The 18,737-nt window shown below is 38.4% G+C and overlaps 1 protein-coding gene across 1 annotated transcript in view; it reads left to right on the forward strand.

The window, feature by feature from the left end:
* Nucleotides 1-18,205, forward strand: part of il11ra (interleukin 11 receptor, alpha) — a 51,470-nt gene extending 33,265 nt beyond the window's left edge. Inside the window, exons 2-12 of the mRNA XM_056403444.1 lie at nt 113-209; nt 4,639-4,705; nt 5,484-5,650; nt 6,304-6,418; nt 6,789-6,952; nt 8,479-8,642; nt 9,506-9,650; nt 10,302-10,409; nt 12,960-13,062; nt 13,226-13,305; nt 13,890-18,205. Coding sequence (XP_056259419.1) covers nt 113-209; nt 4,639-4,705; nt 5,484-5,650; nt 6,304-6,418; nt 6,789-6,952; nt 8,479-8,642; nt 9,506-9,650; nt 10,302-10,409; nt 12,960-13,062; nt 13,226-13,304 — 1,209 coding nt within the window. The 3' untranslated portion in view covers nt 13,305; nt 13,890-18,205. The remainder of the gene's footprint in view (nt 1-112; nt 210-4,638; nt 4,706-5,483; nt 5,651-6,303; nt 6,419-6,788; nt 6,953-8,478; nt 8,643-9,505; nt 9,651-10,301; nt 10,410-12,959; nt 13,063-13,225; nt 13,306-13,889) is intronic.
* Nucleotides 18,206-18,737: the final 532 nt, after the last annotated feature.

An 18,737-nucleotide genomic window follows, 5' to 3' on the forward strand; every position in this document is an offset into this window, starting at 1 on the left:
TGATGATGATGATGATGATAATGCTGTTGCTGTTGTTGATGCTGCCGATAATTCTTTCTGCCTCACCATTGAGGCTTTAAAATAACTCTCAACTCTCTCTGTCTCTTTCCAGATGCCAGGCCTTTTGTCCAGTCCTGTGTGTCTGACAGTCATCTGGTTTTTATCTTGGTCGCTGCATCCTAGTTGTGCTCAGATTTGGACTGATGAAGGTAACACACACACACACACACACACACACACACACACACACACACAGACGCAAACCCACACACAAATACTGTATATATGTACCTATGTAAAAATACATTTCAATTGCACAGAGACACACCCGTGAACACACATAGAAGCACGAATACATTAAAGGATAAGGCATGGATTCCTTTATGAACTGTTTGTTCTTGACTTATCTTGACTCAAGGTACTTATGGCATCTAAAGCTTCTGCAGAGGAAAGGATGGAGGAAACATCCAAAATCCGGAATAAAAACTTTATACAGTGCAGTTTGCCATGAAACGCTTACACATTTGTCCAAGCAAAACCTTGATCAGACCTTGAGACATTTCTCTTGTTGAAACACATTGTTCATTTTTATGGTTCTTTGTCCAATTGTGGATGTGCAACTTAATTTTTTTTTCCCGTTTTGATTTGCACTCTGCAAGCTTTAACAATAGAATTTATTGTTAAAGCTTTTTTTCTTTTGTCCCTCACAGCACTTCAGGGATCTGTATGGTATTAAGAAATCTTCTGTCTTACTTTCTTTCCTTCTTTCTTTCTGTTCCTCCTTCTTTATTTCGATCTGTTTCTACTCTCTATTATCTGTTGTCTCTATCACTCTATCTATTATTTCTTTCTAAAATTAGACAACTTAATCACTCCAACAATAAGAATACTCACCCTCAGCCCTTCAGGTGAAACTGTCAGAACTTTCCCTTGCCATTAATTTTACTCGACAGCAGCTCCGAGCTCATTTTTTCATTGTTTGGAAAGTACTGAGTTTCATCCAGCTTGCAATTTCTGTGTCCACCCTGCCATCTGATTTCAATGTCAGGAGAAACTTGCAGCCTTCCTGTGTGCATTAGTGTGTGTGTATGTGCGTGTCTATGTATGTGGGTATATGCACTTAAATGCATATGTGTGTGGTTTTTTTGTGTGTGTATGTGTGTGCACATGTCTGGGCCCTCTTGCCAGAGGCAGAATCAGATATGAGTGGAACGCTGCGGGTTTTGGGAATAATGTACTTCACTGCCAATAAAACATGAATACACACATTCAGACCAGCCAGCCCTTTGCACTCCACCAAGGCCCCAGGTAACACACAGAAACAGAGGGAGGTGAGTGTGTGTGTGTGTGAACTGAAACCTTAAAAAGCATTTGTGTGTGTGTGTGTGTGTGTGTGTGTGTGTGTGTGTGTTATGGTGGTTATAGGGAAAAAGAAAATATGGTTAAAATTGGCAAAAGAGGCATTGAATTAAAAGATTGCGATAAAGGGATAGATTAACTTGGGGAGAAATAAAAAATGATAAGAAAAGAGACAGAGGAAGGAATTTATGATATGAATTAATAATTAATAAATCACCCATGGTAGATGCCTGTTTATATGGTTGTTGTTTAACTGATAATTTTATAATTGACAGCGTCTACTTAACAAACAACAGAAAGTGAGTTTTGCCAATGATTGTTAATATCACCAGCTATAATAACAACTGTAGCTGATAACTTTATTTAGCTGTAGCTAATTGACATTCATTCTATGAGCTGGCGAAACAATAACAAAAATTCTTCCTGTTTCCAGGTTAATATGAAAGGACGCTGTCTTGTCCCCTGTTCATAAAAAACCAGCATAGTTGTACATATTATACCAGCCTAGTTGACAGCCTCACGTCAGTTAGCGAGCCGTTAGCCATTCTTTGTGTTGTAAATGACAACTTGTTTCCTGTACAATCCACAACAGAATGAACACACTTCCATTATTTTATTTTTATGAAGAAAAAAAAAGTCCCAGTTGTCTTCGTTGTCTTCCTCTCTTTGTGTATTTGACTTTTGCACTCAGAAATGTAAATGTAACCACAAAAATCACAGTGGAGTACTTTGGTGCTCTCTTTCCCAGCTGTTTCATTTTGCATAGCCACTAAAACAACAGCAGTGAGGCCAGAAAGGTCAGAAAAGTGAACTTAATGTGTCAGTGAAAACCAAGCATTGAAAAGACCCTCAGTAAAGCCTTCAACCTGAGTCTGTGTAAAATTTAATTTAGGATTAACTTGGTCGGTCCCTGAAGGGCATGCAGGGTTATTGCAGCAGGAAAAGCTAATATAAATAAACCGATAGAGCAAATTAAATAATAACATCCTGAGAATGCCTCTTCTCCACCTGCCTGGACCTTTTGAGACTTTTGGGTCATAACCGATGACATTTTCAAGACCCAGCAAAATGTTTGAAGTTGTTACTGTCCATGATACCACTATAATTAGTGAAACAGAGTAAAGGAGATAAAGAGTTCTGTTCGAAAAATAAAGCAGAGGAATATAACGCAACCTCGGGACAAATTGTTTATTACCAGGGGAGGAGAGGCCAGCAGGGAGTATGCATGCCTGAGTGATTGAAGAGGAGAATTAATGAAGGTGTGTTCGTGGCAGACTGGCAGCCAAGGTGATGTTTTTCCACTCCAGATCTACTCTAAATGCCAGCTTTTATATTATGTAGCCAAGCTAAACATGCGCATGCATACACTCACATACAGCAGATAGTGTATCAACTTTTGCAAATTGCTACAGTCACCACAAATATTTGTTCAGGTATACACTGCACTTAGTATTCCCTCAAATCTACGCTACCTTCCAATTTTGTTAGATGATAAGTGATAGTTTTGTAGCTTCTATGTCATCCTTTATGTTAATGATACAAATGGTTGTTCTACTTACTAAAAGAAACCAATCTCAGTTTTTTTTTTTATTTTTAGACACATTGCCATGAAAGGTTACACATTATGTATACACATCCCTAAAACTAACATGGCTGGGGCGTCGTGTAGCGTAGTGGTCTAAGCAGGCGCCCCATGTGTAGAGGCTACAGTCCTCGCTGCAGTTGGCCCCGGTTCGAATCCCGCATCGGACGGCCTTTCGCTGCATGTCATTCCCCCTCTCTGACTCCCTGTTTCCTGTCTCTCTCCACTATACTATCAAATAAAGGCATAAAAAGCCCAAAAAATATACTTCAAAAAAAAAAAAAAAAATAACATGGCTACATCACGTCTGTTCGCACATTAAACAGTTTCACCATACAGATGGCTTTGGTTGTATGTACCTAGGTTTGGACTAGGGTACACATATGGTGATATCCTGATGGCAGATGTTAGGCTATGTGAATTTTTTGTTTATCAGTTAACCTGGTTGCCTTTTAACTATCCATTAAGTGTAGTTGTTTTTGTTTTTTTGTTTGCTTCGGTACAGTTAAGGTTACGGAAACTCAACTTCATATTTGGGTCTAATTCATTTGCCAAAAAAGAGACAAAACACACAAAAAACAAAGTTAAGGATGAATTTGACTGATAGCATTTTTAAAAAAATTTTAAATCAAATTTTCCATAGATTTTGCGATAATATTGTTATCATGAATTAATTTTTGGGTAAAAATAGTTCCAATTAAAATTGAGAACAGTGAGCATGTTGTAGGTATGATGAGTCATTTTCAGTTCATAAGATGTTTTATCAAATTTTAATCGACATTTTGTAATGGTATGAGGACCACTAACAAAGTTAAATTCATTTCATTCATCATTTAAGGGTGGATACAGAAATATCAAAGATGGATACCTCAAAACCTCAGCAGATAAAACTGAAGCTATTTACATGGCTACCTGCCACTAAAAGTAATTTGGGGCAGAAATAAGTAAAAAGGTGTCCCATTTCAAAGGTTGCCCTGAATGTGGTTGAGAGATGTGCCCTGTTTCTGCATGAATATGGCTAGTATAATACACTAAGGACAAGCTACACTATCTGTCTTGGTGTGACTTCAGTGCTCCACAATCCTTAGCACGGCAGTCATTTGTTTAGTTAGTGTCTTTGTGAAGGTAGAGCTGGGAGCACAAGATGGCGTTGAATCTTCTGTAGTCAGTCCCAAACCTATTTTATGAACAGGCAAATTAAGACGATCAGCTGACGAGTATGGGTGTTGCCTCTCAGTGGGGTCAGCGATATAAATAATCTTTTTACATTATATGGGTTTCGTTTTTTTCAATGTTGACATCAAAAATGTTTCTACATGGTTTTTAAGAGTAGAGTCTGTTTGTATCTTCTTAAAATGCTGAAGTGTTTTTGTCTATCATCAAAGGTCTCAAAGATGATCTGCTGATACACAGTAATTTTATTTTAATGGCTATCATAATAAACTTTCAGAGAAATAAACCACACTGCAGCAGCTTTATACTGTGTGCCAAAGTCTCTTCAGCCGGGTGTTTGCTGAATCCCGAACCTTGTATGGTCATGTTATTGTGATGCTGTCGACCGTACTGTAAATGGTGGCGCTTAAATCATATTAATACAGACAATGCAGACACACAGTGTGCCAGGTTGTACAGTGTGCATATACTATAAGCCAGACAACAACATGCTGTAATACTTTATGTGGTATCTGTGTTGGCAGTGTCAGGCACGCAGTATGGGCACTTGGAGTCAAATGTGACACTGGCATGTGGGAAGTCACAATTCAGGTAAGGAAAGAAAAACTATTGCCTGTGTGACTTGATGATGTTTTTTTTTTTTTTTTTTATTCTAATGACAAAGATATGACAAAAAAATATTTCCAGCACTGTCAGATTTCAGTGATTTAAAATATCAATATAGATACTACAGTACAATTATTACATTCAACAATCATGAAGTAACAAATTCATCATAAAAGTTGCAGTCTGCACACAGACAGGGGTTTCACAGTAACAGAAGATAAGTTATCGTGATACAAAGGGTCACACTGAATGAATTTTGCTAAATCAGATGTAAGAAAAATACGAAATTATTTGACATAACAGAAAAGAGAAACCTCTAATGATATTTTTAGCCAAACACAAATTTAATCAAGAGAAACGGTGAACATCAGCAAGTCATCTTCTCAAAGGAAAAAAAAGTCAGTCAACTTAAAGTAAACAAAACACATAAAATAAAATTAAGACCTAAAATGTAAATATATTCTCAACAAATCCCATGAAAAGACAAACCAACTACTTACTCCTACTAACAGGTTTGTGTGGCCGTGGCATAGTCCTCCGTTGTTGACCAAAACCTAAAAAAAACCCAACACATTAATGGGTTAATATTTGCTACAAAATACAGTAGTGTTTTTAGCTATACTGGCAACACAGTGTATGTTGTGGTCTCTTCATGGGATTTGTTGACATGCAGGTTTAGGTATTTGATACCTATGACAATGTCCTTAAAGAGTTAAGTTCTAGTTTAAGCATAATAACTGAAGTCTTACATGTTCCCAACCAGGATACCTGTGGTGTGGCATCTCAACCACAGCTCAGCGTTGCCATGGCACAAAGTAACATCAGATGGAGCCTTAGTCCTGCTGCACGTTGGCCACTCAGCACAGGGCATCTACAGCTGCTATGATAACCGGGGGCTGCTCCTCCACTCCGTCAAACTCAGGCTGGGTCGTAAGTGTTGTTGTGACTTGTTCAGGCTCACATGGCCTAGTTTAGGAGTTATTACACTTTAACAGCTCTGTCGTTCTTTTAGTCTTTCGCCCTGGGACTGCAGCTTTAAAAAAAAAAAAAGGAAGCCTGTGTCCCTGTGTCTTAGCTCCTATATTCAGAGACAGTCCCAGGCCCTCACAGTTCAGTTCATTCTTTGGATAATTCAGCATAAAAGCATAAATGAAGTTTCTGTTTCTGTTTCTCCCACTCACACATTCTCATCTCTCTCTTGTCTTTGGGTCAACATATTTCTCTTTTATGAATGATTTTCTCAGTATTTAATTTATGCTGGTGCTCTGGCTATAAGAAGACATGTTACACAATCACAACAGGTTACAGGTCCTAAGAGTAAACTGATGTTATCTGCCGTCACAAAGACAAAGCCGTCCACTTCCTGTAAATGTCTCAAACAGGAAGCGGCTCCCTAAGCGGACTTCCTTTTAAGGGACAGGGAGTTTTCCATGGTACTGGCAAGGCTTCTCCTGAAATATTTTGATTAATGATAAGAACAAGAGAGCACAGCGGTGTAGATTTTAGACTTGAGACAATTTTTACCATCGTCTAAAAAGACTACCTCTCTGTCCTAAAAGTGAACTCTGATTTCCGTTTCTCAGATCCCCCTGGGCTGCTGAGCATTTCCTGTCAAGTGCCCAATCACACTCATGTTCGCTGCTCCTGGATGGAATCTGTAAAGACCTTCCTGCCAGCCCAGTACAATGCCTCCTTCAGGTAAGAGCCGGACACTGCAACTGAAACAGCAACGCCCAAGGTCACATTCAGCATGGGATATGAAGATACTAAATATAGAGCATGTGCCACAGGGGTACAATTTGATGGTAGTGTGTACAGTGTGAGCTTTCTCTGCTTCCTCTCTTTACTTTGCCTTCCTTCCTCTAACATGACATATTGTACTTAGTGGAAACTTCTAACCATGACATATTACAGCAGTGGGTCTCACACTCTTTCTGTCCTTGCTTTAGCCTTAAGCTGTGGTGACAACTGGATCATAACATTTTTTAAAGTTTGCAACATAGTTAAATTGTCTTTAACACAAAGGAAAAAAACTAAGTATTTGAACATGTTTTGTCTTGTTTTCAAGGGGCAATGGTCAGGAGTGGATGCCATGTGTCATGGATGTCACCCGCAAGCATTGTGATGTAGATCACCCCGCCTTCTGGCAAACCATCCATACCCTTCGAATCACTGAGACCAATGCCCTGGGGTCTGAGACAACATATGTCCGGTTTAAGTTACATGAGCTATGTAAGACCATGTGAAACACACACACAGGAATGGGGATTAAAATTGATTTTTTTTTTTTTTTTTTTTTTTTAAAGTCATATTACTGTTGTATGTCTGTGAAGCACAGTAGTGATTTTCCACTAAAGTTGATCATTTTACAGTTTGTTCTTGTTTCCACTGCTCCACATCCAGTCCTACTTAAACAGACTGTTGCATTTCTCAAAAATTATGATTAGTTGGCAAAATCGTTGGCTCTGTCCCCTCTATTGCTTTTTCCAGTTGTAACGTCACACTCATTTAAAGTAGTTTGTACAAATGGTGCCACTTCAGTAGTACAAGTTTCATGCTTCAATAGCTCCTCCCTTGTCTCCTCTCCATCTTTTGCCTTAAAGCAATAGACACACTTGTATTATAACAACAGGTAGATATGCAGACAGTAAAGCTGGTCTTCACACTACAAGTGTTGCTGGAGTTTTGATCTCTTCATACTATTTCCCTTCTCCGTGTACCTCTCTGTTCTTTGCCTCTAAAACCAATAGAGATGTAGAGACATTCATATTCCAGAAGAAGCTGAACATAAGATCTTTACTTACTTCCCAAATGTCCATATTCACACACATTTTTACATTTACATGCATTTATCGGACCATTAGTAAACCATAAAGCAAGCAAACATTGCAAGGCACAGCCATGGATGAGCAAAAACATAGAAACTCACACATCCAGATGTAATATAACAACCTATGTTTTGTAAGTGGAGAAGTACTCTGCTGTTTTACTTAAATAAAGGTAGCACAGTGTAGAAATACTCAATCCAAATAAAAGCACTGCATTCAAAATTCAACTTGGCAGCAAGGTGGTGCTAATTGTAACTACTTTATATATTAGTGGATATCTTAATCTGTGATAATCATTTATTGACTGCGTGAAAAGAAGTCTTCAAGTCTCCAAAATATAGTGGAGTAGAAATTAAACTACTGCTAAAATTACACAGATTAAAGTTAAGTACAATATTAAATGGATTAACAGAAGATTCACCTGTGCAGAGTACATCATTCGCACAAAATGTCATGATGTCTAATGCTGTACATAATTTTTCCAGACTGCTGTTGCGACTGTGCCCTTTTGGTCCACTTATAACTCAATTATCTTGTTTTGCTGCTTCTCTGTCTGCATGAGACATTCTTATTGCTCTCTACCAGAGCCGTTCACAGTGCCTTGAGACAGTCTTCACAATGGCTGGTGTGCTGACTGGATGTTCCTCAGCCTCTGCATATTACACTATTGACACAGTGGTGTGAAGATGCTTAAAAACATAAAGACATTAGAAGTCTGTGGAACCAGTTTAATAACGTAGAGAATTAATGAATAGGTCTAGTAATATCAAAGTGGTATAGGAATTGTTTTTAATTTAATTCAAGGAGCAGGTCTTTCTATTTGCAGTTGCAGTCTGCTCTCCTGTACTTGACATCTTTTTCTAAGTTGTGTCTTTTTATTAATTGTGGCTAAATCAGGGTTTCTTTCGTTCTGTCCATCTTTCTTTGCAGTGAAACCAAACCCTCCAGAGTCAGTGTTCGCGAAGGAGCTAGAAGGTTATCCAAAGAGGCTGATCGTCTCGTGGAACTTTCCCTCCTCCTGGCCGCTGCATGAGGCTTTTCCCCTAGTGTTTCAGATCAGATACAGGCCGCAAGGCTCTATGTACTGGTCAGAGGTTAGTAAACAAGGCCACAGGTTTCATTTCAGTGCTGATGGAGGTGCAGTCTGGGTCAAACTGGAGCATTGCATCAAACTGACAAACTGAATATGGGTTGTGTGAAAGAAAATACCCCTCAAGTTTCCCACATTTTACCAGCAATTGAAACTAAACTTAATTGCATTCTACTTACTGTGATTAGTCACAAACATAAATAACCCTGGTGGTTATTTTTGTAACACAAGCCAAGCACAGAAAATGCTACTAAAAACAAGAAAGCAGAAATCTTGAGGTAAAATTATTCCTTTTACTAATACTGAAAGAGAAAAATACCTGTCACCACCAGAATTCATGCCACATGTGCATCATCAAGCATTTAAGTTTGGAATGTGGTAACTACAAGGTCTGTAAATCTAATCTGTTTAGTTGATTTCTTTAGTTTAGATCAAGTGATGACTCTTTGTGCAAAAAAAAAAAAAAACACATCTTGGTCGCTGCAGAAAGTGGTTTAACTTTCTTTGAAATCAACATTATCATATCACATGACCTTCTTTGTTATATAATGAGGGGTTAATGCACAACCAACCACCATTTTAACAAATTCAGTCCCAACAGAGGAATTAAAAAGGCATTAAGAGCATGGGAAAAGACTTTTATTTTGAACCCCATGTTGGCAGGTAATCTGATTTCAGTCTTCTTTCAACATGTTTTCAGTGACATTTTGCCTGGTGGGTCATTCAAAACACACTCAACAGGCCAACAACAGTAAAAATGCTGGTCATGCAGTTCCACAGAGCTTATTCATGTGATACCACCATCACATCAGCTTTTCTTCCTGTCTACAGCTACTGTTTTGTGCTCTGTCTTTCTCCATCAATCAGATTTACTCAGAGGAGAGTCCAGTTGTCATATTTGATGCCCTGGCTGGCCACCTCCACCAGGTGCAGATACGAGCCCGTGACGAGGTGAACGCTGACAGCCAGTGGAGTGAATGGAGTCCCCTGCTTCTAGTCCGGCCCTGGGAAGGTCAGACAGAAAATTTACAAAATGCTGATTTGTCGATTTGAAAGAGACATGACAAGTTCAAGTACAATAACATGAATGCATTAACAGAATAATGAAAGTTAGTACTTAAAATAAAAATAATCAAATTAAATTATTTTGAAAACAACTATAAAAATACATTAGGTATATTTTTCAGAGAACTACTTAATCCTAAAATAGGAGGATAGAAGATGGAGAGGGTGATTTATGATGACTATCAAAAAGTAAAATAAAAGCGATGAGCCCAATCAGCTTTTTATTTCACTGGTAACCAATGGAGAGCAGTGCAGGGGAGATACAGTATGATCTCCACACAGTCTTGTTGCTACATTTTGGACTAACTGCAGATGAGATAATGTTGACTGACTTCTGCAGACAGACAGAGAATTGCAACTAATAAAGACATAAGGAATAATTTTGATTTTGCAATAAATATAAGGTGAAAAAAGCAAGCAACATAGTTGATATGTTTATTGAGGCTCTGGCAGCAAGCATGCATTATATCTAAAACTAACATCTTGGATAAGCAGAAGTTTTTCAGCCTTTAACAGCAAACTTTTGTTAGTTGTGAATATTTATTGTTACTCACTTTAAATAAATGCCTAAATGTGTGTGGGTTTGTTTGTGCTTCAGTATACACCACCCCAGACCCTGCAGAGCAGCTCCCACCAGATGAAAGATTTCCAGACTATTTTTTTCCCTTCAACACAAAGCCCGAAACCTCGACTGCAAAATCACACAGTAAGACTCCTTTGTTGCTTCAAATGATAAGTGAATTGTTATTGCATTCAAGAGCCACATCCGGGGCTCCAGACTGCGACCATTGAGACGCATATGGTGACCATTTTTGGATACAGTGTAAAACACTGAGAGGGAGTGAGAATTGGTGTGTGTGAGTGTGAATGAGTGACATAGTAGAGAGTGATTAGAGTGGAGTGGAAGCGTGAGGCTCTCGTCGTCATAACAACATGGGATGTGGACAGTTTTGTGTTTGATGTGTCCAGTCCGTAAGCACTCTTGTTCTCTCTTGGCCCTTTGGTGACAATGAGACAAACTATCTATTGATTTTTCAAGAGAAAAAATCATTGAGACCCTCCTGTGCAACTACAGTTCCAAATTTCTGATGAGGACAGTTACGATGAGAAATCAGCAGGTGATCCTGTGTTGAAAAAGACAAAGACCTACTCTCTCTTACAGCAAGGGCTCACACAGTTTAGATGGCTGAGATATTGCAAAGAAGGAACACCATGTATTGTCCAACATTTGCGTGTAAAACTAAGTTTACCGACTCGACAACAAACTTTAAAGATGAAACACTTATAAAGCACAACAACAGCATGAACCGTAAACTGTGCAGTGAAGATGCACTGATGGAATTACTGCGCCTCGGACAGCAGTATTTTGAAGGCAGGAATCTACTAATCAGTCTGAAGAAGAGGATAAAGTGACAATAAAATTCAATACAGCCTATCACATTGGGAAGAGCTGCTCATTTTATTCACAACCAAATCATCCATTATCTTATTTTGCGGTGAATTAATTAACAGTCAAGTTTGGACCAGTTTTGAAACAAAGTCGTTTCTTGCTTGTTTAAAACATGTCAGTAGACAGTTGGGTGCCAAAGTAAAGGAGCTATTTCTACATTTTGCTATTGCCACATAACGAACGCCAGCATAAACAGCTTTTTATTACCAGAGCTGTCTCCAGCAGTGGAAAGCAACCCTCTTGTTTTGCTTCTATGTCTATTTCTTCTTCTCTTGCACTGAAGTTAGCATGCCAACCAGCTAGCCCTGGCCCGGTCAGACTGTCTCATCACTTTCCGATACCGAGTCACTGTAGCGTCCAGTCTACCCTGAAGAAGTAGCGCTGCTTAGAGGGCGTATTATAATCTCCTGTCTTGTAAGTGCGACAATAGCTGAAGCTCCTGCCAAGCCTGTTAAGTAAACAGCTGTTAATGCTAACATGGCTATGTAGCGATATCAAAACTTACAAATAGCTCCTTTAAATGAAAAATGCATTGAGAAACCTAACAAATGCAGATACTTTTAGACCAAACATGAGTGGATATTAATGGCTGGAGTATGATCATGATGTGATTCATGTACTATAGCCTTTGCATTTGCCAGATTTCAACTCAGCCGGACACCCATGAAAGATTAGCAGGAATAGCAGGACGAGGTTGTCTTTCTTTTATTTTTTGGCAGGAACAAGAAGCTGCATCAGTCATTAATGCAGCAATAATCTCTAGAAAGGCATTATTTACTGTTATTATTCTGTGGATAGAAAAGTGCAAGTACCTTGTGCCTGGCATCATCACCAAATTACATCTAATTGCAGTAAATTGCACCTGCAGGGTACTAGATTTTTGTATGTGCACTGGATGAAACATACATAGCAGCTCACGTATACATGGGCAAAAACACAGGAAAAAAGCAGCCCATAGTTGCAAACATGCCTATCTGAAATATACACATGCAGGATACACACAAGTATGGACTGGTAAAAACACACACACACACGCACAAACACACACACACACACACACACACACACAGTATATACAAGGGGACAAATACACACAGTTTTGGCAGCAGACAGCTGAACATCACTGTCAGAGTTCTTTAAGCTGGTCTGCTGTGAACCAGATGTCTTCTTCTATTTTTTTTTTCTATTTGTTTACTGTCATTTGCAGATGTACACATAAATCTTTTCAATCTTCAAAATACCAAAAAAAAAAAAAAGTTTTTAAACACTTCATTGTTAATGTGTGTTTGTGCTTTTGCTTTGTTTCACAGCTCAAACCAATGTTGCCTTGTTTGTGTGTGTGAAAGTTGATTGCTGGCCTCAGTGTGATAAGTGCATGTTTGTGTAAAAACTATAATGGCAGCTTTAAAATTAACTTCTCTCCAGAGAGAAATAAAATCCAAGAACACACATAGACTATTTTTTTTCTTTTTTTTTTGTTTTAGAAAAAAACACCAGAGTGAAAGTGTGTGTAAAAATATGAAATGCATATTTTCGACTTATGACAAGACAATAACCCAGAGATGTTTCGTTATACTGTGTCTTCCATGTTCTTCCTTCTTGAGCTATATTTGCTTCTGGGTTTCAACTTTTTTCTTTATTTCACCACACTTCAAGGATTCATTTCTATCTCTGTTTCCCTCTCAGTCACCTCCCTCTATATGTTGCTTTAAGTTTTTCTCTCTCCGTGTCACCCATCCTGCTTTTTTTTTTCTTTTTTTTTTTTTGACCTCCCATGTTGTTTTTTTCCTCCCTCTTCCCACCCAGATCCTGTACCTGAGGATGAAAGTAATTTGGGTTTGGTGATTCTGCTGGTTTTGTTCTCCGTGGTCATCCTCATCACTGTCCCTTCCCTTATCTATGTCATGTGGTAAGACACACACACACACACACATGTATGCCACATCCACAAGCCACAATGGTGTGATCTCTTTCTCTCTCATTGAGTAATTTTTTATTTATTTTTTTGCTAAAGACTGGACTTTTAAAAGAAAATACTTTGTTGGTGTTCAATTATTGCTTTGTATTTCCAGGGTGAGACAGAGGCGGCGCGATCACGTTACCAAACAGGAACTCACCTCTATGGTCAAGATGAAGTCCATGCCAATCTAATGTGAGACATACACACATCTCCCTCATTGCACATGTGTTCTGAATATGTTGAGTTCTCACTGATGGTCCAACGTGGTTCTTAGTTTTGCTTGTTTGGCAGATAGTTTTAGATCTGTGAATGGTGTGGTGAAGCTAATTAAAAACATGATGTGAAGTGTCGCTTTTTTCAGATTTACTGTATATGACTGTATGTGAGGTAAGCCAGTGAGAAAAGCATAGCAAAGCTCTGCCTCAGTAAGAACTGAAATGGTTCAAAGTGCTGCTATAAACAACATTCAGACAGCCCTTCAGATATCTAGCCAAATTGTGATTATAAGCTACACACACACACACACACACACAGACAGACAGATTATAACCCTGTAAATATGCCTGCATATGTCTCATCCACCTCTGTTATTTAAATCTGTGCTTTCAAGACAATGCTTAATTACATAATGATTTATACATGTATTTTAAAGTTGCATTCTCTCTTCCACATTCCTCCACTCTACTATCCTTCCCTACCCTTTTTCTCTTCTCTTGTATTCTCTTCTCTTCTCTTCTCTCTCTTCTCTTCTCTTCTCTTCTCTTCTCTTACCTCAGGTTGATTTCAAGCATCTTCTCCTCATCAGCCCGTTCTAGGGCTCCTCCCAAAAGTCAGCCTTTGCCTTTACCAATGTAGCGTGCTGACCGTCCGCATTCAACTACATAAACAACAATGAATCATTCAAGAGTCCATCCAGGATCCAGGACAACAAGGATGAACCTGTATAGGAAACTGTCACGTAGGGTGAAGTTGCCCATTATATAAAAGCTGACTGAAGTGTGGGTATTGCAAAAAATCACATGTGCAGGATTTTCCTGGACTTATTCAATGGTTTCATCTAGCTGCACTACCCAGAATGCATCAGCAGACTCACTCTACTGTCCACGGGGACATGGAAAACAGCCCCTACTCTGTTCCTTCACTTCAGCAGCTTCACTGCTGTTCACTTCTCAGCGGACTGTGGGAGCGACACTGCACCAGGAACTTTGGGTTCACTCACTACCGATGCTGCTTCAGGTGGACTGACTCCTCCGCCTCTTTGGAGAGGGGTTACATTGTTTTTAACTTTTGACATTTCAAGCAACAAGTAATGACAGGAAGTGCAGCTGCCAAACAGGAGAACATAGGTTTGTTTTTGTGGGAAGAAGATGATTTTTTTTTTTTTTTTTTTTTTTTTTTTTTGTGGGACAATTTGCTTCTCTTCTCCCACCCAGAACTCCTCACTTTCTTTATTTTTGTTTGAGATTTGATTTTGAGACAGATTAATGTGTGTCCGTTATTACATCGACTGACCGACCGACTCAACGCTGTGAAGGAATCATAACTTCTGCCAGTCTCTCTGTGTGCGTCTGATGCCAAAGCAGCAACTTCGGGCATTATGGTCTCAGCTGAGGGGCAGCAAACCTGTTTCTGGCTCCTGACCTGAGGGGACATGGAGAATCAGGTCCAGGGTGGGCGGGCTGGGTTATTTAGACTTTATTTCATTTACAGTATGACAAGTGATTTTATGTTGCATGATGTACTTGTTTTGTTGTCTGATGTCCTTAGTGCAGGTGTTATTTTGTTTCTTTTGTCATACCTTTTTCTATCCATCCATCCTCTGTTCCTGAATGTGTGTGAAGAAAGACACATATGACAAAAAAGAGATAAGAAAAGAGATACAGGCCTATCACAAACCACCAGCATTATGACATTACATAAATACTTAGTTAATTAGAGAATATTAAACCATAGATATTCAACTCTCCTGTCTAGACTCAACCCCTGACAACTTCTTTCTCAAGTCAGGTTTGAAATGATTATACAGTCTGTCAGCATTTCTATAAGAGATTAAACAATGTCTGCCCACTCAGGGATAAAAGTCAGTCTTAGTCAAGTTAAATCAAATCCCAATATTTTTACTATCAGTCAATCTGAGGAATATTTTCTCATGTTATAGTCATTTAGTCTATAAAAACTAAAAAAAAAATCATCATAATTTCCATTGCTGGTTTGTCGACTTAAATGATATTGAATTTAAAATGACAGAACAGAGAAAGCAGCAAATCCTCACAACTAAAAGATGAAACGAGTAAATATTTGGCCATTTCTTGATTGATTGACCAATTGTTCAGCACTTGGCCACTGTTAGAACATTTAAAGGGTTAGTCAGCCAGGTTATTACCTAAAGATAATGAAAGGCCACAAGGTCAAATAGAGACCATTTTAAGAGGAGTTCATAATAGTTTGCCTATGTTAGTAACTTGTTTTACTCTGTATGTATTGAGATTTTAAATCAGGTAGAAATACATTATAACATGTTTTTTCATTTAGAAATGTGTGAGGGGACAAAAGTTAATTTGGTAAAAGTTTTTAAGCACAAAGTACTTTGAGAAATAATCATATTACCTAAAAGTCCTTTTGGAAATTACTCATGAAAAATGCAAGCGGATGCAGAGTGCAGCTTCATATGCTGATAATGTCAGTAAGAGCAAACAGTGTTTAGAAGTGCCTGTTATTTCACAACTTTGACATGGTATTCTTTTCACGTGGTGAGTGAGCTCTCAAATCACTGCTACCATCACTGCACCACCAGAAAACGGTTTCTGGACGCCAGTTACTATGGAAACATTCAGTAGCATATATGTTCACACTAACTGAGAAGTACACACTACAGTAAATTAGAACGAATGTTGATGAGGAGGTTTGGTAGGGTGATACTTTGAGGGAAATGGTGAAGTGTAGGAGGATATAAACAGTGGGGCATTGACACTAATCAGTAGCATAAACAGTGGGCATGGACAGCTTCATTGTAAGTGTAACTGAACATTAGTGATTGTACTGATTTTACTTAACATGGCAAGAACATCGCCACCTCGCTGACTGACAAACCAGAAGCCTCTTGTTTTACCAGTCAAGCTTTCACTAAGTGCTCAGTTATCCCATGATAGTAGAGTTTATGTGGTTGAATCAGAGTGTGTTAGTTGGAGGGTGTGTACATGAGATGAGTACAAAGACAATGACGTGACAAGAGCGGCTCCCGCTCACTGTACTTGTGTCTCACAACCCGTCAACTAATTGAAAATGAAAGATTTCTGGGTGGCTAGTGCTTAACCGTATGAAAAGCACCAAATACCTCTAGTACAGTACAGTAGATCTGGTTTAGTTCTGCTTTTGACACCTGCACCTACAAACCTTGTGTCCTGGCTAACTTTTTGCCACCAATGGAAGCAAGAGGCTGCACTGCTTGAGAGGGCAGCTCGCTTTAAAACATTTCTCTCTTCCTTTGTTTCTGTTGGTCTGGTTATTCTACTCTGTTGATCCAAAGCTGTGTCTTTGTCAACCCAGTTGATTGATTGATTGATAGATTGATTGACTAACTGTGTAGTTTGTATCAGAAACACAAGGTGCATCTAAGTCGAACTTTTTTCCAGTTTGACAACTGTATGTTCTCTCAAGCTAGCTCCACGTATTATGCATGAATCCAGTTGAAGCTTTTTTTGTATATTATTGTATATCACACTTAAAAAAAAAAAAAACAAATGTATGTTATAAGTGATGTTTATATGTAGAGATTAAAAGAAGCATTCTTTGGGATAGTTTCACAGACATGGTTTAACTCGGTCTTGCGTTAAATGTATAAGTAGTTTACAGTTTATCATTTCATACAGTTGATACCCTGCAGATATTGGGTTTGCGGACAGATTTTATCCATATGTTAGCCTTAAATGCTCCAAATAAAATATTGTAGGCCAATAATGAATCCATTAGACACAATGGAAGATAATACAAATTTCTTATGAGGAATCTAACCAGAGCAAATGGCAAAAAATGTTCAGTCGATCCTCATATCGCCTCTGACGTTTAGAATCAGTAATTCTAGATAACATTGCAATGCAAAATCCTCAACTGACTGAAGGGAGATTGCCACTGAAAGATAGTACTAGTGACGGAGGATAAATCATGTCTTGAGAAGCTTCTCAGCGTTGTGTGTTTGTGTCTTTTTTCCCCAGTTATATGAAGCTGTGTTACTGTACGGTTACTGTATGGACAATGTGTTTACTGAATTCATCTTCATCCAACTTGCATTTCTTTCAGTGTTCAATTTTGTTTATTTCTTTGCAGTCAGATGAACCACAGATTATTTTTATTATTTTTATTTTTTCTTGCAGCTCTTCCTGAATTCCTGTGGCAACACTCACAAAGAAAGCAAAACTGTTTTCTCTTTCTAAATTATAGTTGATAGAAAGCTGATCCTCTACTTTGGAGAAAAATGTGTTTGTCCTTTGTAGCTCCAAAAGAATGAATTATCTGAATTTTTAGAGTCTGTGTAAACTTAAAAGAAATCTGCATACTGCTAAATATCCTATCAACAAAACCTAAAATTCAAAATTAAATACATTTATTCATGTGTATACGCTGGATTTGGAAACTGGCAATAGATATCCTAGTACTGAATGAAAGTACATTTTCAAGTTACCATCCATCACGTTGAATTGTATGCGTTGCATTGAATGTGCAGTATCCGTGACTGTTTTCCATCCTGTTTTTGAGGTTCAAAGTGATTTGTTTTCTTTCTGCACAGTGTGTAACTATCAATTGCCACCTTTCTCTTTCACTTTAGTGGTGTTTCCTCTATTATCTTCTCTTGTGGACACACATGTGGTCTTCTCAGTCTGTCCATGTTCCTCTGCAGTATGTGATAGCAGATGGAGCCTGTTAGTTTTAGTTCTTTCAACTCAAATTACACTCAGGCATCCATTCTCAGATGTACATAGTCTTTTTTTTTTTTTTTTGCTTTTTTTGCTTTATGTGTACGACAGATATCACCATAAGCTGTTTTTTTTCTCCCTGTCCTTGTATGTTTCTGTGAAATAAATACTATTTTATCACACTTGTAGCTTCTGGGCTTTTCATTTCTCTTTCTCAAGCCACCTGTGTTAACTTTTTTTAAAGTTTCAGAAAAAAAGATTCACATAGCCTTGTGCACGTTTAAAACTACAATTTAAAACAAAAAAAATGCACTACATTTGGTATTCAAATTCACCTTAAGCCACCTGTGTTCATTAAAAAAAAACTTTGCTTTCCTGCCTCTCTCTTTCAGTTGGTTGGTTAAAACATTGGTGACAATCAATTGGGACCCATAAGGGTCCATATCAGCATTTTAAATGTTATATTTAATCTCCTTTATGTAATAATTATTCTCTTGTAATTCTAAGTGGGTGGGACCAAGAATCATTGCCCAAGGCTTTCCCAATGGCTCAATTAGACCAGATCCCATGGGGTTTACTTTTTTCTTTGCAGGGGTCTAAACTAGTAGATCACAGACTTCAGTCAGACAGACAGACAGTAGACACAGCACTGATGGGAAACTGAAGGGACAGTCTGCAATGGACTTCATATGACAATGTTCACAACTTGGAATA

The sequence above is a fragment of the Seriola aureovittata genome, chromosome 18 (assembly GCF_021018895.1).
Source record: "Seriola aureovittata isolate HTS-2021-v1 ecotype China chromosome 18, ASM2101889v1, whole genome shotgun sequence".
NCBI lineage: Eukaryota > Metazoa > Chordata > Actinopteri > Carangiformes > Carangidae > Seriola > Seriola aureovittata.